The sequence below is a fragment of the Caretta caretta genome, chromosome 12, assembly GCF_965140235.1.
Source record: "Caretta caretta isolate rCarCar2 chromosome 12, rCarCar1.hap1, whole genome shotgun sequence".
Lineage (NCBI taxonomy): Eukaryota > Metazoa > Chordata > Testudines > Cheloniidae > Caretta > Caretta caretta.
Genome location: NC_134217.1, coordinates 23,784,300 through 23,812,106, shown reverse-complemented (window position 1 = coordinate 23,812,106; position 27,807 = coordinate 23,784,300). Strand labels below are relative to the sequence as shown.

Sequence of the window (27,807 nt, the reverse complement as noted above, 5' to 3'; positions counted from 1 at the left end):
TTGGCTGTTAATCTGGAACTTGAAAACTAGTTTGTTTTTCACTTTTGTTTTAGCGAAAACAGAGCATAAAGTAGAAATGGTTGTTCCTCAGTTCTCCAAGGTGAAAGTGAAAGACTTCTTTGAGAGGCTGGTAGGTAGCACACTATAATGCCTAATACTTGCTTGTGAGCCATTTTGCAGTTAATGACTATGTTCTGCCACTCTGCATCCTACAGGGCCCATTGCCTGTGTTTTCTGCCAAGCAGAGATGGACAGTGCCACGCACTATTCATTTCCATTGTCAAGAAGGGGAATTGGGATTCACTCTTAAAAGGGGCCCACCCGTGCAAGTTCACTGTCTCGATCCCTGCTGTTCTGCTGCAGTAAGTAGAGAGTGGAGTTTTAATAATTTTCTCTCTAGGTTCTTCTAAGTCTGCTGTGATTTCTCAATCTAGCCAAGTCATATGCAACAGTAAGGCACCCAGATTTGTGCAAATAAAATATTCTCTGTACCAATCACATCAGTGTGTTTTTTAAAGAACTAAATGTAATACACTAACACACCAACATTAGACATTATCTGTTTTAAGTGCAAAAAAGACAAGGTAAATGCAGTGATAAAGTAATAATTTGAACACCTGAATTCAGGAAATGCAGCTCACTTGCATTGGCATGTGGAGTATTTCTGAATTTTAATTAAGCTGTTAAATGCAATGCCATACTACATACAGCACCTGCAATTTGAGCAGGTTAATAGTGCAGTGTTAACTTTAGCATTATCTAACTCTAATGTGAAGATTACAAACTTAAAATAGGACTGATTCCTTCTTTTGTGTACATTTAATAAATAAAGATGACCCACAAGTACCATAATCAAATACATTATTCACCATCTATTTCAGAAGGCTGGAAGAAGAAAAGCCATGAGAGAGAAGGGGGAGAAAAAGGGCAGTGCGTAAAGGCAAATATCAGGAAACGAAGGAGAAAGCGTATGGGAGGGAATAGAATGTGCCGGTGCTTCCTAATATGTAATCCTCTTTTGTGAATGGGAGGAAAGGGAAAAGGAGGGATACAAAGAAGAGAGAACATGCACAAGAGAAAAGAAGAGGCATAACTAAAGCACAGTGAAAGGCAGAAGCAAGCATTGACCTGCTAACCCCAGGGTTGTGAGTTCAATCCTTGAGGGGGCCATTTTGGGATCTGGGGCAAAAAAAATTGGGGATTGGCCCTGCTTGAGCAGGGGGTTGGACTAGATGATCTCCTGAGGTCCCTTCCAACTCTGATATTCTATGATGCAGCAAAGACTAAATAAGTTTATATTAAAGTACAAATTAAAAAAAGTGGAAGAGTGAGAAAGGAAAAGGATAAAATATCTAATAGTAAAATGATGGGAATGCCAAACTAAACAGTTTAAAAATTAAAGATTTTTATGAAAGAAAATAGAAACGCAAAGAGCACAAACAGAAGACAGGAAAATGTAATAATTATACTCTAATCAAATTAATGTATTGCAAAAACGGGTAAAAAGGGTAATTTTATGTGCATTAAAATGGTGCTTGGTGTTTTGTTCTGTGATGTCTGAGTTTTGTATGAAGCCTGGAAGGGGAGAAAAATACCTTTGGAGAAAGAAACTTTGCACAACTCCAGCTGATGCTAATAATTTGCACAAAAAATTATTTTACAGTTAAAGGGTCTGAAAGAAGGAGACTATATTGTTTCAATTGATGGCCTGGATTCCAAATGGCTGGAAGTGAATGATGTCTTGGAAAAGTTCAAAAGCATGGGAGAGCACAACATTGAGATTAAGGTTATTAGCTGTCAGGATACGATGGCTTCTCTGGTAAGTAATGGGACAGCTACTTTTCTGAACCTGAAGAACATTCAGTAAATTGAAAAAACTGCCTCACTTTGGGAAGTGAATGCTATCTAATTTGACATAGCCAGATGTCGTGGATTGCTGGTGAATCTAGGCCTCAATCCAGCAAAGCATTTAAGCATGTGTTTAAAGGATTCCATTGTGATAAATGGGTCTACTCACATGCTTACAGTTAAGCCTATGTGTAAATGCTTCTTTTAATGAAGGCCCTAGGTGATTCCTATAGATGTAGGGCCATTGTGCCAGCTTTAGCCGTGAAACTCCACAAAGATTAATTCTACTGGTAATTCCAAGAGTTACATCAGTTTTCTTTCCAAATTGACCACGAGGGTGACCCAAAATTGGTATGGTGCTCTACCCCCTCCCTGCTTCCCACTCCATGGCATCATGCCTTCCTCAAGAGCCCTACTCCCATGAAGTGCCTGCTGTGCTAGAGAGAGAGCCTGGGGCCTGGTGCAAGATGTGAGTCAGCAAAAGCCATGCTATGACCAAATGTCAAGTCCTGTCATAAAGCAGACGCTTGCTTACAGGTTCACTGTCTGGTACATGAACTTAGCAAAGGCATGGCTTGGCGAGCATTGCTAAAACATAGGCACTTCTAAGAAGTACTAGGTACTCATGTAAACACATTCCAGAAGGCTAGTACAGGTACACCCCAATGTAGAGGTGTAATATAAACAATCATAGGAGATGGTACAGGAACACACCAACCCTGAGTAAGACAAAGATGGTAGGACAGGATAAAGGATGAGGAAGGTTTGTTCAAACCAACAGGTACAAGGCATAGGGTTGGTAACCTATGACATCAGGAATGGAACACTTGTTTGTATCAATGGATGAAAGGAAAAAGTTATAGGAGGGGCACCTTTGTCCAGCATAGGGGGAAGCAGAAACTTGTGCTGCTGACTGAGCTGGTCCATTGTCACGAGCATACATGTGTTAGTGCACCCGTAATCATGGAGCCAGAGCACTAGGATGATGCTTCCTTGATTACAAACCGGGCTGAGTGCCTTCACCATCAGACCAAGTCTGTGTTCTTTCTGGGTGGTGCTAGTTAGGTCTGTTGAACCAGCTATCTGCGCAGGGAGGGAACCGTATATGGAGAGAACACACATGCACGTCAACTAACACCACCTGCCAGTAAACATATCTGAATGCTCCTGCAGCGGAAGCAAGAGAAGAAGTTTCACTGTGTGGGAAACAGTTTACTACTGTGTCAGAAACCATGGCTGAAATTTGGTTCTAGCACTTAATCCTTTGGGGAAAAAAATGTTGCTTAAAACCATTTTCATTAACATTTCTGTTTCATAGCATAGGCAAGAATGGGAAGTAAGGGGGTTGTACTTTAGACTTTCCCCCTAAAAATATCATGCCTACCTCCCATGTATCTCCACAAATGGTAATAAAGGCAGACAGTCTAAAATGGCTGCTGGCATTTTTGTCAACCTATTGTATAACAGGTGGTCTACACTGCTGTTGTACCATTACTAGCACTGGCAACAAACAAATTAGACAATATCTTCAGTGCAGAGAGAGCCCTGTGTTTGTGTCTTCAAAATTTCCCTCTCCCTGAACCTTTACATTGAATGGGGGAAGTTTACACTGTATTTGTATTGTAGCACAAACCCCCCATACAGACCCCACTGTGCTAATTACTGCACATGCCTCTAATGAGAAGACAATTTATGTCCCAAAGAGCTTGCAATCAAAGTAATCGCATCTCTCAATGCTATCATTCAGACTGTCTGGCTGCAAACTCAAAACTGTTAATCAAACTTCAAATAAAATTTGTGGTGTATACAAAATCGAACAAAAAAGTTAAATACTATATCACCACCACTTTCCACCATGCATTTTCATGTATACATCTGAGTGATTTTAAAAAAGGCGGTCATGTTCACTTGACAAATGGAGCAACTCGCAAACAGAAAGAAGGGAACGGACTTGCCCACGTTTACATAGGATGTTTTCACTGGGAATATTTGTAAACATTTTTCTCTGCCCATGCAGCTCCACTGGTGGAAGGGGTAGTGCAGACAGGGTGCACTACCTACTCAGTGGTAAAACAAAAAACAAACACATTCCACATTTGGTAGCACTAGCCAGAAAACAAACTTGTTTTTTCTCCACATTGAGAAGCACACACACAGTCAGTGGCAGAGTAGAGAAGAGAACCCAAGTCTTTCAGCTCTTAGCTGTGTGCTTAATCCACTATTGACATGAACAGACAGGATCAGCATCCTTGACTTATGTATTAGATATTCAGGGGCTAAGGGACTATTTTAACCCTGCTAATAAAAAAAAAAAAAAATCCAGTTACTTAGTTGCTATAGAAATTTTAGACCCAGGAAAAATGATCACAAGATTTAAAAAAAAGTTAAACCTTAAATAACTCAAGAAAATAATTTTTGTAGTGTGAACAAAATAAAGAGCCTGTAGTTCAGCTAAGCCTAAAGCTGCATACCTTCCAGCATTCCCCAGCAAGCTTTAGGCACATGCTATTGCCATCCTGTATTTTGACTTCATAAATTGATCATTTCCCCAGGTTTAAGCCTCTCTTTTATGAATATAAGTCAACCACAGTATAATGCTTCCTCTTCCCATTACTTTTCCTACAGCATAATAAGAGTGCTACTTATTCTGTGGGAATGCAAAAGACATACTCCTTGATCTGCTTAGCCATGGAAGAGGATAAAATCAACAAGACCAAGAAAGCCACTCCAAAACTGTCCTTCCTAAGCTGGGGAACCAAAAATAGGCAGAAGGCTGCAAGCACCCTGTGCCTTCCCTATGCTGTAGCTGGAAGTTCTCAGACTAAGAAGAAACTTGATTCTCGCTTGACAGTCCTGAACACTGAAAGTTCATTGTACTGAGTCTTCAAAGAGAAGAATCTGTTTTAATGTGAAACTATTTCTAAATGTAGAAGAATCTTTGTGCATGTGCCAGAAATGTGAAACACATATGGAAGGGGCTATATACTAATCTTTTACACCAGTGTAAATAGAGACTAACTCCACCAACATGAAGTGTAGTTACTATGCATTTACACCCGTGTAACTGGAGGTCAAACGATGCAAAACTGTACCTTTGAAAACTAAATTGTTTAGAGTCTGAACATACATATAGTGTTTGATCAGAATCAGAAGTAGTGTGGGAGATATTGGGGAATCATTTGTAAAAAAACAAAACTTTAACTGAAACTGGACTCCTTTGGAATTTCAGTATGGAGGTGTTTCAGTTCATTTCTATGCACACTTTAGATGAGTTATTTATTACATATGATACTGTATATAGAATAGTACTGACATAAAATGAAGGATTTTTTTAAATTTAAAAGTTTAATATAACAAAATTGCTAAGCATCAGTTTAAGCTAAGCCTAACTAAAGAACAAATGACAAGAACAGACAAGTTTGTTATGACAGAACTATTATTCGCTTAGGTGAAATTTACACTGTGCAAAGGAACAGTACAAGGCCTATGTATCATGTAGCTCACACTTTGAGCCCTCTTGAATGTTTTTCTTCTACGTAAGTGTGAATTTCAGTGTAGGAAAAGAAATGCAATAGCTTAACCATGAAAGGAGATCACATTTCAGCTAGAAAAGGGGTTGACAGCACTAATTAAAAACAAAAACAAAAAAACCACCAAGATTCACTTTCTTACACCTTGTTAAATTTATTAGAAATAAGGTTTGCTCCCAACTTGAAATTATTCAACTCAAAGTACAAACTTTGTATTATTAGCCTTGTTAATTAATATGAGTGATAACTGTGTATAATTTCACACTTCTACAGCTAAAATAATCCATGAGTCAAAATATGCAATTTATGACTACACTTTAAAAGTGTGTAATTTTAAAATGGTCTTTAAGTCACTCAGCAATAAATTATTATATAGTGCCAAATGAGAGCTAGGTGCTTTATGGACATATGACATATGGGCTGTGCTTCAAAGAATTTACAATGCAAGTAGCCAAATCCTCCTCCATATTGAGCTAAAAAGCAAATTGGGAAGCCATCTAAAGTATAATTGTGTGTTAATTTCCTTACGAGAGAAGATTTGTTTATATATTTTGATTGTTTTAAAGTTGCTAACACTGTAGTGTTAGATTAAGATGCTATCTACAGAGTAGATATATGCTGTTTGATACTCAAAACACTAAACAATAATGGAAAAAAGTGTACATGCACATTTTGAGACACAGTGGGCATAATCTTTCACTCATGTTTGGTTTTGTGTCATAGGATAGATGTAAATATGTTAAATTTAAAAGCTTATTTAAGAATAAAAATCATGCTGCCATTTAGCAGTGGCTTTTTTCATTCTTCTACAGATTGGATGAAACAGTATAACTTACAAAAGTTTCACTGGTTTTAGAGTAGCAGCCGTGTTAGTCTGTATTCACAAAAAGAAAAGGAGTACTCGTGGCACCTTAGAGACTAACAAAAGTTTCACTGACTTCATTTTGAAGCTATGTGCTAACAGATTCATGTTCATATAGTTTCTTCATAAAGACCAACATTGAATTAGCAGACAACTTTCTCAAGTTAGACTTTCATTGTGCAATAATGGAACTAACCGTATACAACTAGCACTATTACAAGATAAAGTATTCTAAAAATTTTCCAGAATCTTGAGTTATTTTGTAAAGGTTTTTTCATCTTTAAATTTTATTCATTTAAAATTTTACAAGTGCTGCAAATCACTTATTCCTTAAGATGTTCACTTTCTCTACTCTGACTTAGATTGCCATCTTGTAGCAGTCTAGGAACGTCTCAAAGGATTTCCAGTGGACACAGGAGGTAGTAGAGCTTTTATATTTATGCAGGCTGCAGTCACTGGAGGGTGATATCATACAAATTGTTGACGTCTGACATTCCATGCAGTAGAATTCAGTAGTCCTCTGTTGTAGGAGGATATAGCAATAACCCTAAGCCTGACAAGACAGTGCTCACATAAATGTTCCCCTCTTTCGGGCTTACTTTGTCTTTTATAATTTAAGCCTATTACCAGGGTAAACAAAACAAAAAAACCAAACCAGTCCTTTTGAAAATTGTTTTCATCAAATTTTTGACCCACAATTTGGACCTCAAATGTACTTTCATTCACATGGCTAAATATCAGAGGGACCCCCCCCCCACATACCAAATCATTTTTCATAACTTTTACGATATTTTCTGGCAACTAACAGGAGACTCATAGTTTATCTCAACTAGTTTATTTTTAAATGACCAAAACCATTAGGATTTACATTACCAATTCCACAGCAAATTGCTTTGAAAAATAAAGTTCTGTTTGTGCAGTGCAAAAACTGTGTCCAACATATGTTTAAAGATTACTTTGGGGCTAAGATCCTTACAAGGACCACTCACAAGGAATGTCTATGGCTGTTACCAAATCCTGGAAATACAGGTTTATAATAGATTAGCAGCTCAGCCCATTAGCACTAATAGTCACTGTTCTAATTACCTACCTTCTTGATTTAATCAACTGAACTGCCAGCCATTTGAAATATTAAAAAATGTGCTTGTCCTGCAGTACCAATAGATAAAAGATTGCCAGGCAATACACACATCACAGCATACAACAAAAAGGTTTTATAGCCCCACAGTCTATTTAAGGAAAGCGTGTATGTGGGAAGGAGTGAGAGAAAGGACAATGAACATGTATTTACATGAGATTTAAACCTGCAGAAGCAAGCCCCAGGAACGCAATTGCTTGTTCTGTAGTTCCAGGAATCCTTGCCATTCAGTAATTGGAACATTTAGGGCTAGAATGAAAGTTTACTCTCATCCACTAGTAAGAAGTCCATACCAGTAATTGCTTTCCCTCTGTACTAGATGGTGCCTTGAGTGGGTGTGAAGGGGTCCATTTCCCTGCTCCTTCCTCACTGCTCTCCACCCATCTGCACTAGAGGGGGGAGCAGCAGCCCTGCAAAGGCTACTTTCCTGCTGCACAGACCTGCAAGGCAAGTAACCCACCTTAGACAGACTTCTTAACTGGTGTCTGGGGCAAGAGACAATTTTGCTCTAAAGAAATGGAAGGACAGGGAACCTCCATTGACAATTAAGTCCAAGGTAGCCAGGAATGCACAGCAACCCTTTCCTTTATAGGTAACTATTTCAGAAGGGCCAGTACAGGGGAAAGGAAGTTGGACTGTGAAATTTTATATTCTGTGGAAGATGTTGTTGGCATGCCGATAAAGCATAATAGTTATCTTAATCTAGAAAAAACTAAAAAGGTATGAACAAACATCCTAGTTTATTGGACATCTTGCACTAAGGAGGAAGTTCGTATGATAATATCCAGCAGGTTATTAGAAAAGGGCTCTATTCAAATGAGCATGGAAATATAAAACCTAAGAAACTGCAGCTGAACTGCTCAAAGCAGCCTCCAAAGTAATAAAGCATAGGCTCAGTACTGCAGCTCATACTCATGCTAGTCCCATTAAAGCGAACAGAACAAAATGGCATGACCACAGGCTGTAGGACTGGGCCCTAAATGAGGTTTATAGAAAAAAAACCCCACAGCTCAGACACAAGGGAATAGCACATAATTCAAGTGTTCATGCACAATGAGAAACTCAAATAATTCCCTGACAACCACCATGAAACTGAACTCAGAACATGAAATATAAGGGGCCAGATCATAACTTGGTGTAAAGGCAGCTACATCCGCATCTGCTGAAGATCTGGAAATACAAGCAGAGTTTGGGGGTGGGGGAGAAGACAGAATATGTTGTGTGTGGAGCTACTGAAGCTGTAACAAGGAGAGGGTTGAAATCTCAAGATCCCTGCTCATCTCTTTTTAGTTGCTGATTGGGGGTGACAATGATACCTTCAGCATAGACACTAGGTGGAAATGGAGTCCATCCTGAATTGTTCTATAAAAATATAAATCAATTCCACCTAGAAGAGGACTCAAAGATTACTCTCCACTTCCAAAAGGGGAAAGCCCTCATGTTTGTCTGAAATGTTAATGAGCGAATGTCACTTTGTCTGGGTAAAGAAAGCATGAATCTGTTGTGCTATTGTTTGTCCTACTACTAGCTCGAGGTCCTGGACAGACGCATTGCAAAGCTGGTGGATGCTTACAAATTGCTGTAGGAGAAGCAGAGCTTTTGTTTTCCCAACTCCTGGAATCTGCTGGACTGTCCGAAGTATTGATGCCTCCACTAGCTGGGGACATTTTTTATGAAGAAAGGGGTTACTAGTGTGATCCTTACTTTGCTCATGGACCTGAAACAAAAAGGAAAGTAGAAGCTGAGCTCCATTTATTTAGTGGAGCCCTGATTTCTGTTTTTCGTAGGTAATTTCACTTAGGTTAAAAAGGAAACTCTCTATAATCACTTCCATCCATTTACCAGTTAATATGCACTTTCCCAGAGTAACATGTAATGTAACTGTAAATGTAAATGCTAGCACTTAGCGAAGAAAGACAGAGTCATGAGAAATATTAAGGGAAGAAAAGTGGAGTTATACAGTCTACTGTCTGGGCTAAGATAACAGGTACAGGAGGACAAAAACAGGGCAGACCAGAGGAGGGTAGTGGCACCTGACAGCCAGTCTCAAAGCATAGGTCTCAACTTTGTTATTTGCATTACTGTAGCAACTAGGAGACTAGTCACCTTCTTCATACTCATCCATTCTTACTTCTCTGGTCATGTGGGAGGGATGGAACAAGAACAGAAAAAGTTACTGACACTGATGCTGCAGAGAACACCACAGCCCTGGACTGAAAATACAAACTTTGGGCTGCCCTCCCCTCACACTCCAAGCAACAGATTTTTAAGTGGTCAGTCTGCATAAGATTCAGAAGTCAAAATTTAGGCAGACAGTTGATTTTACAAGATATGCAGTATTGAGAGTTTGAGGGCAGATCATGTATTATTTATTGGATTAACTATTCAAAGGCTTCATCTGGAATGAATGAAGTTTTTCATGAATTAAGAAAAAAAAGGAGGACTGTCACTGGACTATGACTCAGTAGGACACTCAAATATGCAACGTAATTGTTTAAAATCTATTTTGAGTGCTGATCAGTCATCAGTTCATGTTGATTAAAATGCAGTCCTTCTCTTAAGGAGGACACAAAAAGTGGCATTTTGGGGTTTCATATTTAATGTATTCCCAAGACTTCCCAATTAACTGTTCAAGTTTACAAAAAAATAAAGTTTTATCACTGTTGGCCCTATAAGTACAACCTGAGGTCTGAAGGAAGACATGTTCTTTCCATTTCATTCAGCACTTTTAATAAAGGTTCTAAGGCCAAACATCACCCTCACTAGACATGTACAACTTTATTGTCTTCAGATTTCTCATTGATAACTTTACAAACTCCATGGTCTTCAGTTGGTTTTCACAAGTGTAACTGATTGTTCTGTAGTTCAAGATTAGTACATGTTTCTGTTGATGGTGCACAAGAAGGAATAGAATCCAGCTTACTCTTGCCAATTCATCGGCTTTGAAATATTAGCAGGAGCAAAAACCAGTATAAATTATTATTTCGGACACAAAGGGAAGCAAATGTGACCCTGAAAACATACCGGGAGCAGTCAGTTTTCATAGTAAAACCAAATTTTACTTACATCAGGTTAGTGTTGTATTTTCTCTGTTGAGGCTTTCATTTCTTGGGCTCTGCTCTGAAGTAACTCTTTAAGCAGGGTTTTGTCTTACCTGACCTTTATTACCAGCACTTCAGTTTTCTCAGCTGATTCCCTCACAATGAAGTGCCTTTGATTAACCAATGATTTTGGTAAGGCAAACATATATTTCCCATTAGTTTAGACGAAGGCCTGCCAAGTCTTATAGAAAAATCTACTAGTTTCCTAACACGAATTAGTACTCCGATCCCACCATCTGCTCAGATAAATGAGCAACTGAGTAGGTGGAAATATAGCAGTGAGAGTACCAGATCTTAAAGACAACAAATATAAAGATAGATATAGTACTTCTGGCCTGAGAAGACCTCAAAGCCCTAAACATGCACATACTGGACAAAGAAGTTCAGTGAAGAAAGCTTGCTGGCATATTCCAATGCATACCCACATGGGGAAATCCAAATTCAGTTTTCCCCAAGTTGGCCCCTTGCTTCTTAAACTTACAGGTGCTAGGAACGACAAGGAGGGAGCAATATGTTATTTTTGAGTGATCTCTCTATTCCGCAGAGAATGCGCAAAGCAGAGTTGAAAATCCAGGAGAGGATCATATGTAACTCTTAACTTGGAATACAAGTTGCTGAGACATGAAAAAAAAAAAAAATTAAAATAAAAAGCAACACATTTTCAGACTTAATTGATGTTTGCTCACTGGCACAGACATTAGTACTTACTAGCTGGATAATAAGTTGAGATGCTTCTCCCTGATTGGCCACTGGAAGCAATGTCATTCCAAGTTCTAGCACAATAAACTTCTGCACTGCCGGAAAGTACTGATCACTTATCTGGGTTTTTTCAACTATCACAATCCCATGAAGACTGCTGGCCTTTGACAAAGAAAAACAACAGTGAGGGGAAACAAGTCTTACATCTAGCGATACTTCTCCAAATGGTTAAGCAACAGCCCTGCCCATCAGGGAGTCAATACTGAAGAAGGAGGAGAGGAAAATATACATCAAACCCCCTTTTACACCAGCCTAAAAAGGAGTCAATATGGGTCTAGGAATGACCCATAGTATTTGCTGCAATACTTTATTGGAAATTCTAGAAAACAAGAGTGATTAAACAGATTTAGTGGATGTTTAAGTCAGTTTTCAGATGGAAAACTTTTTAAATGAATTTAAGTCCAATAGGAAACAAAATATTCATCAAAATCTGATTATTAGAATGTTTTCTATTTTTGAAGCTTAGGATAATGAATTGAATTCATTATTAATGTGGATTCTTCTATTAAAGGGGAATAACCTCAGGTTTTCTAATGGGAGCTTTTCCTTTCCCCGCTTTTTTTTTTTTTTTTTAAACTTTGTGTAGGACTTACATTTCTAAACCGAACAAGACGTCTTTTGAAGCCATTTCCTGCCACCAAATCTGCTTCAGAAATATACAAAATGCAAGATCTGTTTGAAAGATGAAAATCCACAAGTCCTAAGCCATCTTCAAGAATTAGCTTAATTTTCCCTTAAAAATAAGATTGTAAAAAGAAAATTGTAACAATAAAACCTGGTTTTATATTGCCTTGACAGATATTTTCCATTAAAATACAGGAACTTCATGCTCCAATCTTGCAAATACTTATGCATGTGGTTAAGTCCCACTGACTTCAGAAAGCTTGTTTGACTATTTATTGTATACCTTAGAAAAGTCTTCATTCTCTCCTGACTACATATTTTGCAAATTGATGTCAAACCGTTTCCCTTAAAAAACGGAGGTCCCAATCCTTCAAAAATGTATGTTATTTGCATTATTGTATTATTATATATTGTAGAACCTAGAAACCCTAGTCATGGACTAGAACCCCACTGTGCTAGGCACTCTACAAACACAGAGCAAAAAGACAGTCCCTGCCCCAAAAAGCATACAACCCAATATAGATGAGAGATGGATACAGACAGGAGAGTATAAGGAAACAGTGAGACAATGTTGGTCAGCATAATAGGCAGTGGTCTCAGCACACCAGCCACCTAACTGCTGCCATGATTTTTGTGTAGGCATCACAGCAAAGTCCTAAGGAAAAATTTGAAGGAACACAATGAAGTGGTTTTGCAGATAATTACCAGAGCATGAGGGGCAGCATGAGAAAAAGCACCAAGCTGCTTGTTTGAAATTTTAAAAAGTGAGCGATGGAGGCGGGCATCATGGACTGACTGGGGGCAGGAAATGACATATTGGTAGTGAGATATGATAGGTAGGGTGAAGATAGGAGGGATGCAAAGAGCCGTGGCATGGTCAAAATGACAGACTAGGAAAATGATTTTTGCAGCAGCATTCTGAATGGATATCAGAGGGCAAGACTGCATTTCTCAAGGCCAGAGAGCAGGATGCTGCAGTAATCAAGACACAAGATGATGAGAGTTGGATGACAGTTTTAGTTATGTGGATGAATAGGAAAGGCATAACTTTGTTATGTAACTTTGAGATGTTACACAGAAAAAAAAAATCTGCAAATCTGAATTTGAGGACCTAGAGAGAGGTCCCTATCTCTGTGGCTTGCGGTCACTGGATGCTGTAGTTTGCATATATACATATATTATAGATAAATAGAGCGTGCACGCATATCTGCTAGATCAGCAGCTGCATGCTGACAACCGATGGAGCTGCAAGAGAAGGAGAGGTTATGTAACCTGGACACAATGGCCTGATCCCACAGCCTACAGGTACTAAGAAATACCCAGATGGGACAAGCTGTGACCTGCATACAAGGAAGCAGACTATACTGAAGAATACTTCACCATTTTTGAAAGGTTATGTGAGGTGCATAAAGTTACAGAGGACAAGAAAGTCCCAACTTTGATTACTAAGCTCTCAAGTAAAGTATTAAATGTATTTAATGAAATGCCAACTGAAGAGGCTTTGAAATATGCCGAGTTTAAAAATGCTGTATTTCAAAGATTTCAGATTACTCCTAAAGCATAGAGTACAACATAATGAATGACAAGATGAGTCAGAGAATGCGTGTACAAGTTGTGTGATCCGATGAGAAAATGGGCTAAGAGGAAGGGGACAGACAATTATGACCAAATGTTTATTCTCTTAGCCCAGGAACAGTTCCTGAGCACAAATTCTGAAGAGATCAGCTAAGCTATTTGGGATAAACCCCTGGATTCAGTCCAAAGAGCTGATGATCTAGCTGATGCATATATGCAAGCTAAAGGCATCCAGTGACCAACAAGCTACAGAGGGAGGGGCAGAAGCCCATTGTAAAAGGGGGACCCTGTTTTAGCTCTAGGAAGAAAGAGGGTGGTTGGGAGACCAGGCACTTACTCCCCAGAAAGGATCCCCTCCTAGAATCATACTCACAGACCCTGTGTACAAGAGAACAGTCCAAGAAGGTGTTTTATATGTGGTTCTACTGAACACATGAGAAACTGTCCTAAACTAAAATGAATCTAAGCCCACATCCCATCCAACACAGGTTAATGCAGCTGTCATTAGCACAGAGGTGCCTACAGGGCCTTTGATTAATTTGGTGACGTCTGACCTGTTGGAGGTGGTCAGGGAATTTATTAAAGTTGCCCAAGTGAATGGCAAAGAATGCCTACAGTGGGGAGAGACTGGTGCCCAGATTTCTCTGGTCAGGGAAAGCATGGTAAAAGAGAATGACATGTTACTTGGCCAGTAGGTAGAGTTCCTGGCACCGGGAAGATATAAATTCCTGTGCCTTTAGGTAAGTTGCATCTGGAGTGGGAAGGCTCAAAGGGTACCTTAAAAAGTTGGGGCCCTGGAAATGCTGGTGGGAAGTGACATCTTAACTATGTCTAAGGTGGTTAATATTGTAACCCATAGTAAAAAGGGCTACTTTTCTGTGATGCCAGACGGGAATGGTAAAGACGCAGAAACTACTGTGGATGGAGGGGAAACACTTCCAGCTCTGGCTCAGCAGAAGGAAGCAGTGTGTTTTCAAGTATGGGAGAGGTTGATTCAAACTCCTGTGTAGCAGAGAGAAGTAGCATGAGAGTGGGGCTATGTGGGGAGGAGTTAATCTGTTACTGCAGAAGCGGTCCCTGTTGTCAATTGCCAGTGTTTTGCAGCTGAATGGAGGGCAGATCCCACTGTGGGGTGCATAAGGGGACATGTCCTTGAGGGAACCTCAGTAAGGAACAATGCAGAAAGGTTTTTTGAAGAAGGAAAGCTCCCATGGGGAAGGACAAAAACCTGGGAAACCTTACAAGAAACTAGTTGTGCCTGCCCTGTACCATGGGGAGTTAACGTTGCTAGCCCACAACTGCCCTTTTGCTGGCCACGTGGGGCACAGAGAACCTTCAATAAGTTAAAGAAGAATTTAATGGCCAGGGATACAGAATAATGTGAGGAATTATTGCAGATCTTGTGAGTTATGTCAGAAGAGACCGACCTGCATGACTCTAAAAAGTTCCTCTTCACCCCTTGCCTGTGATACAAGAGGCAGTCTGTAGGGAAGCAACAGACACTGCGGGACCTATCTCCTGTTCAACCCAAAAGGGGAAGAGATATCTTGGTTGAAGTGGATTTTGCCCCTAGATATCCAAAGGCAGTAGCTCTATCTAACACAGAAGCTGACCCTGTGGCAAAAGCCCTTTTCACTATTTTCAACACAGTGGGTTTCTCTAAAGAGATTTTAATCAGAGTGTGGGGTCAAATTTCATGTCCCAGCAGCACGTTACAGTGACGTAGTTGGCAGGATTTACCCACAGCTTGCTGTTTTAACTGAGGTTTACACTTCAAGAACTGGTAAAATAGTTTTAAGTGATTCTCAAGTGGAATCACTGGCTGCAAAAAGTTATAGTTTTATTATTTTCTGTTTGTTTATTTCGGGTGAGGAACTAGAAAAAAAGGAAGTGCAAAATTGAGTAGACATGCTAAAGCAGAGGTGGGCAAACTACAGCCTGCGGGTCACATCCGGCCCTTGGGACCATCCTCCCCAGCCCTTGAGCTCCTGGCCAGATGGCTGGCTCCGGCCAGGTGGCTTGGCTTCCAGTCCTGCCGCTCTGAGTGGCACGGTAAGGGTGCAGGGAGGTTGGATAAGGGGCAGGGGGTCCTAGGGGGGCAGTCAGGGGACAGGGGGCAGTTGGATGGGGTGGAGGTTTGGGATGGGGAGGGCAGTCGGGGATGGGGAATAGGGAGGGTTAGATAGACTTGGGAGTCCTGGGGGGCCTGTCAGGGGGCGGGGGTGTGGATAGGTTGGGGCAGTTACGGGACAGGGGGAGGTTGGATAGGGGGTGGGGCCCTGGGATGGTGGTTAGGGGCGGGGGGTTCTGGGAGGCAGCGGTCAGGGGACAAGGAGCAGGGGGGCATTGGATGGGTCGGAGGTTCTGAGGGGGGCAGTCACGGGGTGGGAAGTTGGAGGGGGTGGATGGCGGAGGGGGCCAGGCTGTTTGGGGAGGCATAACCTTCTCTACCTGGCCCTCTATACAGTTTTGCAACCCTGATGTGGCCCTCAGGCCCAAAAGTTTGCCCACCCCTGTGCTAAAGGAAACAAAGGCAAAGACATAGCCCTCAATGAGGCAGCCACACAATTCAAAGTGGCCGAGACAGAGTTACAGAAGTTGGTGGTGGCTGAGTGGACCAAAAAAGATGGAAATGGCTAATATAGAGGACTGTGACCACCAGAAATGGAAAACACACCAATGAGCCAGAAAAGCTGATCTGAGAGCCAAGGAAAGGGAGGCAGAAACCTGTAGCATGTAACAGTGGCACTGATAAAATAGTTTTAAGTGATTCTTAAGTGACACAGCTGGGAACAGCTAAAGAAAGGTTACAGTTTTATTATTTTCTGTTTGTTTATTCTGGGAAAGAAACAGAACAAAGGAAAGCATACCGTAAAGATGAGTAAGCAGCAGAAAAGGCCAGAGACTGAACCCTAAGGGATCAATTTGACTCTAGAAACAAAAGACGACTTTAAGATATGAAGTCTTTTTGTATGTCCTTAAGCAGCAGACAAGGAAAACCATCACCTTGGACCCTGCAGGGATCCTAGCTAAGAATTAGCCAGCTATTGTGAGGAAACGAAGATGGGTGAAGAAGCTAACTTGAACAAGACTGTAGCTTCTTAAGGTAGATTTTAACCATGAGAAAGTGTATTTTTTACTTTTGTAAACCATTTGTGTAACCATTTCTATCTTTATTCCTTCTACCTTATATCACTTAACTTATGTTCTTTCATTAACAAACATGTTTTATTTTTGATTATAAACCTACTCAGTGCAGTGTTTGAAGGGAAGGGTGTGTTAACCCCAGTTAAGAAGCTGTAATGTACTGACTCTTTAAAAGAGCAGAGAACTTAATATCTTCCGCAAATGTATAGTGATAAGTTCTTTGCCTCGTAGAGTGCCATCTCTGAGGAGCTCAGGGGCTGGAATTCAGTGATTGTTACCTGCTAGGTAAGGGTTAAGACTGGTAGAGTCTTGAGGGGTTTGTTGATAAGGAAGACAGGCTGGTGTGGCAGAGAGCTGACAATCTAATCTACAGCAAAGCTCACTCCTGGTGAGGCAGAGATAACACGGTAGCTCACAGCTCTGGGTATCCCCAGCAACATGTTACAATAATCTGAATTTGAGGACCTAGAGAGAGGTCCAAGTCGAAAAGGACACCCAGTTCATGGATCTGAGTGACAGGTAGAATGGTAGTGTTGTCCACAGTGATCAGTAAATGAGGTAGCAAGGAGATGTATGCATGCGAAGCTTTGCTTTAGCCATGTTGAGCTCAGTCAATGACTAGACATCTGCAAGATAACAGAGAGTCAAGCAAAGTTTTTAGTTTGGACAGAGAAGAAAAATCTGAAGTAGAGGTGTATCTGTGAGTTGTAAGCATAGAGATATTATTGTAGCTGAATTTGTGTTTGTGGGTGAGACTACCCAGAGATAAGATGGAAGAGGAGAAAAGAAGGGGACCCAAGGACAGAGCCCTGTGGAACCCCCACAGAAAGCTGGGGGTGGGGTGAGGGGAGAGAAGGGAGAAGAAAAGGATCATCTGAAGGAGGAATTATAAAAGTAGAAGAACCAGGAGAGGACACAGTCATGGAAGCCAAGAGAGTACATATTTCAAAAACAGCAGTCTACAGTGTTGAAGGTGGCGGACAGGTCAAGGGAGATGAGGATGCAGTACTGGTTCTGAGATTTGGCTAAGAAGAGGTAATTAGAGAGTTTGGAAAAAAAGAGGTTTCAGTTGAGTGCAAGAGGCAGAAACCAGAGCAGAGAGGGTCTAGGATTGAACTGGAGAAGAGAAGCTTCAAACAGCAACTGTAAACAGCCCCATTCAATGAGCTTAGAGATAAAAGGGAGAAGGGGTGATAGATGGAGAGGCAAGTGGGGTCAAGGGCAGTTTTAAGATGGGAAAGACTGAAGCATGTTTACATTGTGAGGAGAAAGAGTCAGAGAGAGGAGTGGGAGGCTGGCATTAGTGTTAACTTCCAAAATATATAGCCAAAGAATGGGGGCTCTCTTCAATAAAGCACATTTTCAACAAAAACAAGCTTTTTGTTAGGACTTTTAACTAACTTCTATGTGATTCTAAAAGCATCTCCTAAATATGACTTGATCCTGAACCTAGACACACTAATGTGGTCTCTATACCCAGGTAGAGCCCAGGGACTTCAATTGGGTCTACCCCCATGGATCCATTTTCAGAACTTGGGCCTATGTTTGTAAAGAATAGAATTCTAATACAGGTTACTGGCAGCTTCTCATTTGTATTGCACAGAGAGTGAGCATGACTGGACTGAAGCTAGGATATGGAAAACAATGCTATGATGGACACACGGGAACTTTTAAGCCAGTAGAATTGCAGTTTACTTTATTTTAAAATTCTATATAGGACAAAGCAGATTGCTTGATGAGCTGGAATCAGTATTAAAACCACTTTGAAAAGAGTTATTATATTTTTGTGCTTTATTTACATGCTTACCTTGTAATCCTTGAGCTATCTGTGACCCTCTCCATTTCTCATTTCCAATCACATGTCCGTAAGGGACACTGACAGCTCCTGCTTTGACAGGAGTGGTTTCTTTTGCTGTCATTTAAACTCCTTTTAAATGTTATTTACCAGCAGCTAAACAGGGGAATGTGAAAAATGTTATTTCATTCCTTACCACCCAGCCTCAAAATCCATCCAACAGTCTAGTCTGGCTGCAATCATCTGCAGCAGGTTCTAGCCAGTTCTTCAAAATGCACTGTATTAGATGGTTAAATAATAAAACAGGAGAGAAAGGATATTTTTGTGGTTCAAACACAGGCCTAGAAATCAGAAGAAGTAGGTTCTATTCACAGCTCCGCCATCAATTGGAAAAAAACCAAATTTAAAGTTCAACCCCACAATTTCATCCATCAGTCTTCAAAAGCCCTTTCAATGCCTTCAGTTGTCTCTGAAAGTTTTTTGTATTTTAATAGAAAGGTCACTGAAGAAATATTTGCCAATGCCAAGTGGTCAAAAATCCAGAGTCAGACTCCCAGAAATGAGATTAGCTTAAAATATTTTTTTAAATTTTTTCTTCTAGTTTTGAGCCTTTGGGGCTCACATTTCCAAGCTTTTCTCTGTAACCATGAGGGTTAGCTGCATGTTTAGGTGCCCCTGTAATCACATGACTCCAAGAGACAAGACTTTAAGAAAAAACACCAAATACCCCATGAGTCAGTGATGTTGGGAACTGGTAGCTGTGCCAGAGAAGCCAACCCAGTCTCGCAGACAGACATTCACAGCACATACATTGCAGGACCCTTCCCGAGCGCCTAGCAGTCGTTCACACTGGGAGTGTCTGGGCCTCAGTGAGGCGAAGGCTTGCACTGACGCCGGCCCACAGCGCTCTGAACCTGCTGCTGTGAGGAAACAGGCCGTAGCCGTGCGGCAGGGCAGCGGCTGAACAGTGCACAGGGACCCCAGGCTCTGTCATCGCCATCGAATAGGAAAGCAGCAGCAGCACAAGCTCCCGCGCGAACCACCCGAGCGCTTTAAGGGGCTGGTCGGCCACGACACTAGTGTTAACGCCCAGTCGCTTACAGGAGCGCCATGGGATTATCCCCCTTCGTGGGAGATCCGCGCCGCTTTCGAGACCCCTCCCCCTCAACTGTCTAGAACGGCTAACCTCACCGTCCGGTGCCGCCGGAACCGCTGTCCTCGGCTCACGCGGCAGCCAGCAAACCAGACCAGAGCCGCGCCAAATGCTGAAGATGATTGACACAGGCAACCACCAATAGGAGTCGAGAGTCGCCAATAGCAAACGCAGGGCGGGAAGGTAGACATCGGTAACGGCTGAGGGTTGCTAAGGGGAGCGGAAGGTTAAGTCAGGCCAGCGCTGATTGGCTGCGGCTTTCCCTTTCTCCAATCAGGCACGCTGTTGTTGTAAAGCCGGTTGTGAAGGGGTCCGTTCTGTGAGTGGCAGTAGCGGTGGCCGTGGGGCTGGTCCAAGTCTGGCTTTAGTCTCTGCTTCTCAGCCTGCGCTCATGGCGCTTAGTTTCAGGAGAGGCCGGAAGGGCCCCTTTGTGAGTATTATCCTGCAAGTCCGAGGGGGGTCAAAGGTCAACGGGGGTCCCTGCCCAACGGAGGGGACCCCGGGGGCGTGGCCGGTGAGTGGGTGGACCCCCTTCTCCGCCCCCCCGCAGTGCTGAGCAAGAGGCGGCAGAGCTACGTACAGTCCGGCTTTAGCCTGGCCCAGGTGGCCCCAGAGGCTGGAGCTGCCCCTTCTGCAGAGCCCGTGGTGAATGTGAAGCGCTTGCCAGGCCCCTGACACCAACCTCGAATCCCGTTATTGCATGAGGATGGCCAAGAGTCCCACGTAGGAGAGGCTTGCGCGAACCGTCGTTATCCCTTCTCTGAGTGATGCTGGGGAGATGCCCCACCAACAGTTCAGCAGCATTTTCGCTTGTCTCTACTAGCTGCTGGGAAAAGGGGACCCGTCTAAACCCTGTAGATCAGCTACTCCCCCACTAGGCAACGTAAATCTCATCATGCCTGGCGCTAGCCTGACATTGAAATTGCGGGTTCGGTGGTTTGTTCAATGTTCAAAACCAGAAGACGCGCCCCAGGTTGCACTGGATGATGCGGGGGAGTTCTGCGAAGGGAGTGGTTTGGCATCTGGGAGGAGAAAGTAAATAGGGCCCACTCTCTTTTCTCACTCAGTTCTTTAACTACCTCCTCTCTCTCCTGTCCCCACCCCCAAAGTGCCACACGGTGGCCCCCAGGGCCATCCCAGTCTATCATTCACCTTTGGGGCAGGGGAGAAGTGGGGATACCAATGCAGGCTGGGCAATAGCCACTTGTACAATATAATGCCTTTAGACTTGTCGTGCTGTCTGACTTTGTCCAAGAAACACATGTGCACGCACCTAGCTTATGCTGTTTCAGCAGTTCAGTTGGTAGTAGAAAATTTAGGTTACAAAGACTGCTTGGATTCACAAAAAAACAGCACATAACTTTTTTTAAACTGATTCGGACACAGATGCGTTGTTGGATGTCAGAGAACACTCAGAACGCACATTACAATATAGATAACCTAATTAATTGAAGTTTTTTCATTATGAGAATAAAAAAATGAATCGTTTAACTTTTTGTTGCTTTCTTGCTGCTCTGGGTGGAGTACTAGCCTGCTGTTCACACTGTTACTTTTACCTCTTAATAATAATAGGAAGACCTCCATACTAATTACGAGACCATTAAATGTTTCACTTAAACAAAATAGGATGGGTCATGTCAATTCAGAACATTGGCTATTAAATCCAGGACCTGGAAGCACAAGCCTCTACTTGATAATTCAGATGAAAGAGAGAGTTTTTGTAATGCACCACCAACTCAGGAGCTAGTAAATTAGTACAGTTACCTGAAAAGGCAAAATTCCTTCCCAATTTGTATAGCTGTCAGTTTACTCCCACATCAAGATAATAAAAGGACATTTAAGGATCAGAACAAATTCCCTTCAGCTGAAATCTTAAATACATACCCCCTTCTACTACCCAAAATAGTGAAATGTGCCCAGAGGGTTGGGCCCTGGTGCAGCAAACTCCTTTGTAAAAGAGTTACCAGTGCTAGTTCTACTCAACTAGTACTAAGCATTATGGAAGACTCAGGGGCTACTTCATAATATTTCTTCCCCATTTAAACAAAACTTTATGAATGATTTAATTTTAATTTATTTCCCCATCTCATGTTGCTCTATCTGGTGATTCCCTGTGACTAACTGAAGTGGTAGTACTGATAGACCCTTCAACTAGTGTCTTCTGCATAGTCATCTTCACTAGAGGAAGGATCACATTGTGGTAATGTTGGGGAGGCAGAGTTTAAAAAATTTGGAAGAAACACATTCCCTTTTGGCACCACTACCCCTAACATGCACAAAAAGTGGTGGTGGTAGCAAGTGCAGTTCAGAACCTTATTTTTGTGACTTGGGAGTAATGGGAAAAATACACGTGTGGGATTTGAATTAATCACAAACTCTTACCTAGTGGTAGCACTTATTAATATAATTTAAAAATCGTATCTAGAATCTCTTGAAATCATCTGTGGACATTAATTTGCATGTAAGTGTTCTCCCCTTTTGTGTTATTTTGTATCATGTGTATATGTTCAGTTTTGTGTTGTTATCCTTCTGATCATTGCCAACTAACTTTATTTTAAATTGTCTAGAAACATATATCTCATGGCCTGGTCCCTGCTGCTACCATAGCTCCTAAACCTGCAGTTCCCCGCACCCCTCCCCCTCGTAGTCCAAACCCTTCTCCAGAAAGGCCCAGGTAGGTTTTAAAGTTACTTCTTTTTCCTCTCTTAAGTATCATTAATTACAGTGGAATTACAATAATCAGTGTAGCAGAATTGTATGATTAGAATAATTGCATATCTATACTGTAGCTCTTATATGTAACCTTTTTCTCAAGTGGAATATATTTTCTGTATAGGACAATTTGTTTGAACTACTAAGATCTATATTCTTCTCCCCTTCCCAGAAGCATTCTTAATACCAGAATAATGCCAAAGCCATATCCTGTAGCCTTTATGTACATGTAACTCCTGTTAAAATTACTAGGAATTGTTACATGCAGTAGGTCTAATTTGGACTATTTTTTGTCTAAGTGGAGCTTATCATAAGACCATAAGAATGGCCCTACTGGGTCAGACCAAAGGTCCATCTAGCCCAGTAGCCTGTCTTCTGACATTGACCAGTGCCAGATGCCCCAGAGGGAATGAACAGAACAGGTAATCATCAAGTGATCCATCCACTATCGCTCATTCCCAGCTTCTGGCAAACAGAATTCCTCTTAATTCATATAATCAAGGATTAAATACAGGTGTGAGAAGCACTATGATTTCTTGACAATTCGAAAAGACACTTGTTTTAAGTTTTGACAAAAGTTAATTTAATGTGTGTTTAGAGGTTTCAGAGTAACAGCCGTGTTAGTCTGTCTTTGCAAACAGAAAAGGAGTACTTGTGGCACCTTAGAGACTAACCAATTTATTTGAGCATGAGCTTTCGTGAGCTACAGCTCACTTCATCGGATGTTATTAGAGTACAGCAAATTTTAATGGAGGTTATTTGAGTTTCCATTTTCTTGTAGTTAGTCTAGCAGTACAAAAAATCTGTTTCATGAAAACTGAGGATCTGGATATTCAATATTTAATGAAGGCCAGCAGCATATCAAGCATTCTAAATGTAGACAAAGGTCCCTGACCCAGCAGCTTCAAGTTTAAGAACGTGATGCTGTTGCCCCCCACAGGCAAAATTCCCATTAGTTTGCTTACAGAGTGACTGCATTATCAGGCCCTGTCAAGGTTCCTTCACCACTCTGAACTCTAGGGTACAGATGTGGGGACCTGCATGAAAGACCTCCTAAGCTTATTCTTACCAGCTTAGGTTAAAAACTTCCTCAAGGTACAAAGTTTGCCTTGTCCTTGAACCCTATGCTGCCACCACCCAAGCGTGTTAAACAAAGAACAGGGAAAGAGCCCACTTGGAGACATCTTCCCCTCACAAATATTCCCCCAAGCCCTATACCCCCTTTCCTGGGGAAGGCTTGATAAAAATCCTTACCAATTTGTACAGGTGAACATAGACCCAAACCCTTGGATCTTAAGAACAATGAAAAAGCAATCAGGTTCTTAAAAGAAGACTTTTAATTAAAGAAAAAGTAAAAGAATCAACTCTGTAAAAATCAGGATGGTAAATACCTTACAGGGTAATCAGATTCAAAACATAGAGAATCCCTCTAGGCAAAACCTTAAGTTACAAAAGGACATAAAAACAGGAATATACATTTCATTCAGCACAGCTATTTTACCAGACATTAAACAAAAGAAATCTAATGCATTTCTGTTCCCAGCAAAAGCATCACACAGATAGACAGACCCTTTGTTCCCCCCTCCCCAGTTTTTAAAGTATCTTGTCTCCTCATTGGTCATTTTGATCAGGTGCCAACGGGGTTATCTTAGCTTCTTAGCCCTTTACAGGTGAAAGGGTTTTGCATCTGGCCAGGAGGGATTTTATAGTTATGTATACAGAAAGGTGGTTACCCTTCTGTTTATATTTATGACAGGCCCTAAATAAGACCACCAGTACAAAAGAAGGCCCCAGTTCTGCAGTTCATAACATGCAGACAGGTAGGCAGCCTGACCCTGTGAACATGTGTACATGAAAGTAGTTGAGTTCATTGGGGCTACTCATATGTATGTTGAAATGAGAGGTATATGATCAAGTAGTAGGTTTTTATTTGGGGAGAGGAATTTTTCATAAGGAGTGGAATAAGATTATTTTTAAAAAGATTATTATTAAAGTAACTGCAAAAAAATGCAACCTCAGTTAAATCAGAATTTAGAAACCAAATTAAAATCTAAAAGAAAAAAAGTTTGTATGACTGAATTAACACCAAAAAGCTGGTTTGAAGGAAAACAATTAAAAAAAACAAAAGCTTTCCTACTTCACTGTACTTAGGTGCTGTCAGGACTGACTTTAGAAGTACTGGTCTCCTCAAGTGAAGAATGCATTAATATCCCTACACTAAAGGAAAAAAAGTTTACAGTTTATTAAATAATTATGTAATTAAAAGTGTCACCCCTTCAACAGGTGCTCCTAAAATAGGTGTGAAAGTAAGAAAATTAAATAAAACATCCTTTGAGTTAGCAATGCATACCATTTGCACCATATAAATGTTATAAGTTATTTTTCTGTTCCTTTCCATTTTTAGTCCCCTACTGCAGTTCACTTTCTCTCCTTTCTGTACATTTCCCCTCACTCCTGTGGTTGTTTTTCAGTCTTCTTTCTGTGTCAGTCCCCATCTGTTTCCTTCCTGTGTCTAGTATGTCCTCAGTCAATCCCAGTTCATTCTACCTTCTCTTTGGCTCTCAAGTTCTCTCTTTTCTTGTGATTTTATTTCACCTTTTTTACTCTGATTCCATTGTTTTTTTCTTTCCACCTTCCTCTCCTCACCCTTCAACTCCATCCTCCCAAAATACACTCCCTTTCCCTTATCCCAGTTCACAATCCTACAGCATTAGTTGCCAGCCTCAAAGTCAACAGCAGAAACAGAGTAGGGAATATAGGCCCACCAACTACATTGAAGGATGTGGGGTTCTCCTTACAACATGTCACCTGCGGATGATACTGGGTACTGTGGAATGCTTGAGGCAGATTCTGCCCTCAGTTTAACATGTGCAAGTCCATGAAAGTAACAGATTTCTGTGCATGTGATGTAATGAAGTGTGATACGGTACACATTTTACACAGAATTCTGCAGTGCCTAGTTATAGCTGAGTTTATGTCTTAACTATCTTTGTGCACTGGTGGTTTAAATCAGTTCCTTTAATATTTTAAGATTTTTTTAATTATATGATTGTTAAATCTTAAACTTTGTGCTGTTGCCTAATTAATGAAGGTACTTCACAAAAGGTACAGATAACATTTTTGAGCCATAGAGAATACATTACTGCGTGTTTTATTTCACTGTTTTATTTTGCTTTCTTCTAGATCTGCCCTAGCAGCAGCTATTCTAGTGACAACTTTAACTGGGCGTACCATTGCTATTCCCCAGCCTCGTCAACGATCACTTTCTGAAAGTGATACCAGCTGTTTGGAACAAGAGTGTTTTATTGAGCCCTATGCCACAGTCACTGAGCTCAAACTGGGGTAATGTACACTTTCTGTTCTAGCACCTCACATAGGAAGTAAAATCTGAAAATATGGTGGTACTCATAATAAGAGTTATGTGAAATCTTTTCAATCCCTAGCACTGAAATTACTCATTTAAACTTATCTTTTCCCTTCAATGTCCTAGACTGAGTCCAGAGTGCACCCATTCCCCTTCCCCCATTTTCTGTTTCACATATGGCAGTGTTATAACCACATATTCCAGAGGGGAAAGACTAAATAGTGCAGCAAGGCATACCAGTAAAAATGTGTGCATGAATGTTTGCCAACTCACTCCAATTTGCACAATTATTCTTGGGGAATAATCTGAGTTGCACATAAGGTAATTCCCTTGACCCATACTATATTCTCCACAGACTACTCCATATGTAGAAATGGTAGACCTCTCTTTCTCTGTCCCCAATCTGGCAGTCCCATAAAAATACACTGTTTCGTGTGTCTAACTACCAGAGGCGGGAGATGCAAATTTCCAATTTCACTGGCATAAACAAGAGTGTGAACAACTGAAATTCTGGACCATTGTGTTTGCCGCTAAAGAATTTAGTTGTCTTTTTTGGGCATTTGTTGTTGCATCTGATATATATGTTCAGTGTGATCTTTTCAGCTTTACTAGTCTTTGTTCTTTGGAAAATAATCGCTTTGTATTTTAAAGTGTTCTCCATTTGCAGGCCCAATTGGAAGCATGATGATAGTGAAAGATCTCCTGTGCAATCGCTGGAAGTGTCAGACAGTCATTGTGAAGATGAAGACATGGACACATATCTTTCAGAGACAGAAAAAGAGCCAGAGCACAACTATCCGAGTACAGCGAAAAGAGAGGAAAACTTCAGCAATGATGCTATTTATGCTGTTCCCTACAAAAATCAAAAGGTTGGTCACTTAGTTGCTTTTTCAAATTTTAATACAAAATGTAAGAATCTGAATGTCTGAAAAAGGGTTATTATATCTTTTTCTACTATTCATACACATAGTTTCCAGTTTTCATTTTTAATTCTTACCTCATGCTTCACTTACCTCTGGTTGGAGTTCTCCAAGTTAGTTTCATTCACACATCCACAGTTACCCACTTACTTTTCTGATAGGTTTGGGGTTTCTTCTATCAGAATGATTTAGAAGTTGCCAGGGAACATATGTGGTATTTTGGCACCTTATTTTACATTCAGTGAGAATGCATAATTGGCTGAGCAAAGCATGCAACCCTCAGTCCACATTTTGGAAGCAAAATTTTCCACAGAGGCTGCAGTCCAACCTTATTTGACACCTGCAATTTTGCAGGCACAAATGACAGATTATAGGTATCTGTTAATGTGATATACAGCTGCAAATGTTTGTGGGCACAAATCAGATATCAATTTAAACTCTGTCATTTGTACCCTCAGTTGTTTACACTGGTAAGATTAGAAGCTCTTATTGAAAATTTGTCCCCAGAGTTTCACTGCTGGGCTTATAGAGGTGTTCAGTACAGTGAGTATGAAACTGATACTGTAGAGGGGAATGGCTTGGAGAGCTCAAGTCATGTGAATTATAAACTGGATTGGAATATATTGGAATATTGATTTTTCTTTGGATGTTTGTGTGTTGTATACATATAAACACACACAAACAACTACATTAAAAGAACATCACTGGTGCAAAATCAACCACTCAAAAATTAGGTAGTGCCAGTATTAAGGTTGCCTGTGCAATCTGAATTCATCTGCCTTGTGTGCACAATGATACAGTTTTTAATTACATTACAAACTCTCTTTTCCACAGGACATTTACCTCATTTGAGGCACAGAATGAACAGTGATCATTTAATGAGCAGCTGTTTACTGTTTTGTTTTCATTGTTCAATGTGTGGTCTTGGGTCTTATTTACTATATTGTATTTCAGGGTTTCTCAAACTTCATTCCACCGTGACCCCCGGGGCAAAAAAAAATGACTATACGACCCCAGCAAGGGGGACCAAAGACCGAGCCCTTCTACCCCGGGCGGGAGGGGGAGTGGTCTGGTCGAAGCTGACGGTTCAGCCCTGCACCCCTGAGGCGGGCAGAGACTAAGCTTGAGGGCTTCAGCCCTGGGCGGTGGGGGCTGTAACCTAGCCCTGCCCCCCAGGGCTGAAGCTCTCAGGCTTTGGCTTCAGGTCCGTGTGGTGGGGCTCAGACTTCTGGCTTCCGCCCCAGGCCCCAGCAAGTCTGGCGACCCCATTAAAACAGGG

At 41.1% G+C, this 27,807-nt stretch overlaps 3 protein-coding genes across 10 annotated transcripts in view; 2 read left to right on the top strand and 1 right to left on the bottom strand.

The window, feature by feature from the left end:
• Positions 1-11,912, top strand: part of RHPN2 (rhophilin Rho GTPase binding protein 2) — a 49,318-nt gene extending 37,406 nt beyond the window's left edge. For 2 of the 3 annotated variants that reach the window (XM_048870773.2, XM_075118412.1), the window contains exons 12-15: positions 54-130; positions 216-362; positions 1,664-1,819; positions 4,474-6,163. In XM_048870773.2, the coding sequence (XP_048726730.2) occupies positions 54-130; positions 216-362; positions 1,664-1,819; positions 4,474-4,728 (635 nt within the window). In that variant the 3' untranslated portion in view covers positions 4,729-6,163. Of the gene's footprint in view, positions 1-53; positions 131-215; positions 363-1,663; positions 1,820-4,473; positions 6,164-11,824 lie in introns of those variants that run through there. The other variant, XM_075118413.1, reaches the window with a different exon arrangement.
• Positions 1-19,806, bottom strand: part of FAAP24 (FA core complex associated protein 24) — a 39,618-nt gene extending 19,812 nt beyond the window's left edge. Inside the window, exons 1-5 of one of the 4 annotated variants that reach the window (XM_048870789.2) lie at positions 19,566-19,806; positions 18,392-18,535; positions 11,832-11,971; positions 11,188-11,340; positions 5,508-9,095 (exon numbers count right to left, since the gene is read on the bottom strand). In XM_048870789.2, the coding sequence (XP_048726746.1) occupies positions 8,847-9,095; positions 11,188-11,340; positions 11,832-11,971; positions 18,392-18,503 (654 nt within the window). In that variant the 5' untranslated portion in view covers positions 18,504-18,535; positions 19,566-19,806 and the 3' untranslated portion in view covers positions 5,508-8,846. Of the gene's footprint in view, positions 1-5,507; positions 9,096-11,187; positions 11,341-11,831; positions 11,972-18,391; positions 18,536-19,565 lie in introns of those variants that run through there. The other 3 variants (XM_048870788.2, XM_048870791.2, XM_048870790.2) reach the window with 3 other exon arrangements.
• Positions 19,807-19,811: 5 nt separating this feature from the next.
• Positions 19,812-27,807, top strand: part of CEP89 (centrosomal protein 89) — a 131,710-nt gene continuing 123,714 nt past the window's right edge. For 2 of the 3 annotated variants that reach the window (XM_048870771.2, XM_048870770.2), the window contains exons 1-4: positions 19,812-19,962; positions 22,100-22,206; positions 25,428-25,586; positions 26,276-26,477. In XM_048870771.2, coding sequence (XP_048726728.2) covers positions 19,924-19,962; positions 22,100-22,206; positions 25,428-25,586; positions 26,276-26,477 — 507 coding nt within the window. In that variant the 5' untranslated portion in view covers positions 19,812-19,923. The remainder of the gene's footprint in view (positions 19,963-22,099; positions 22,207-25,427; positions 25,587-26,275; positions 26,478-27,807) is intronic. The other variant, XM_048870772.2, reaches the window with a different exon arrangement.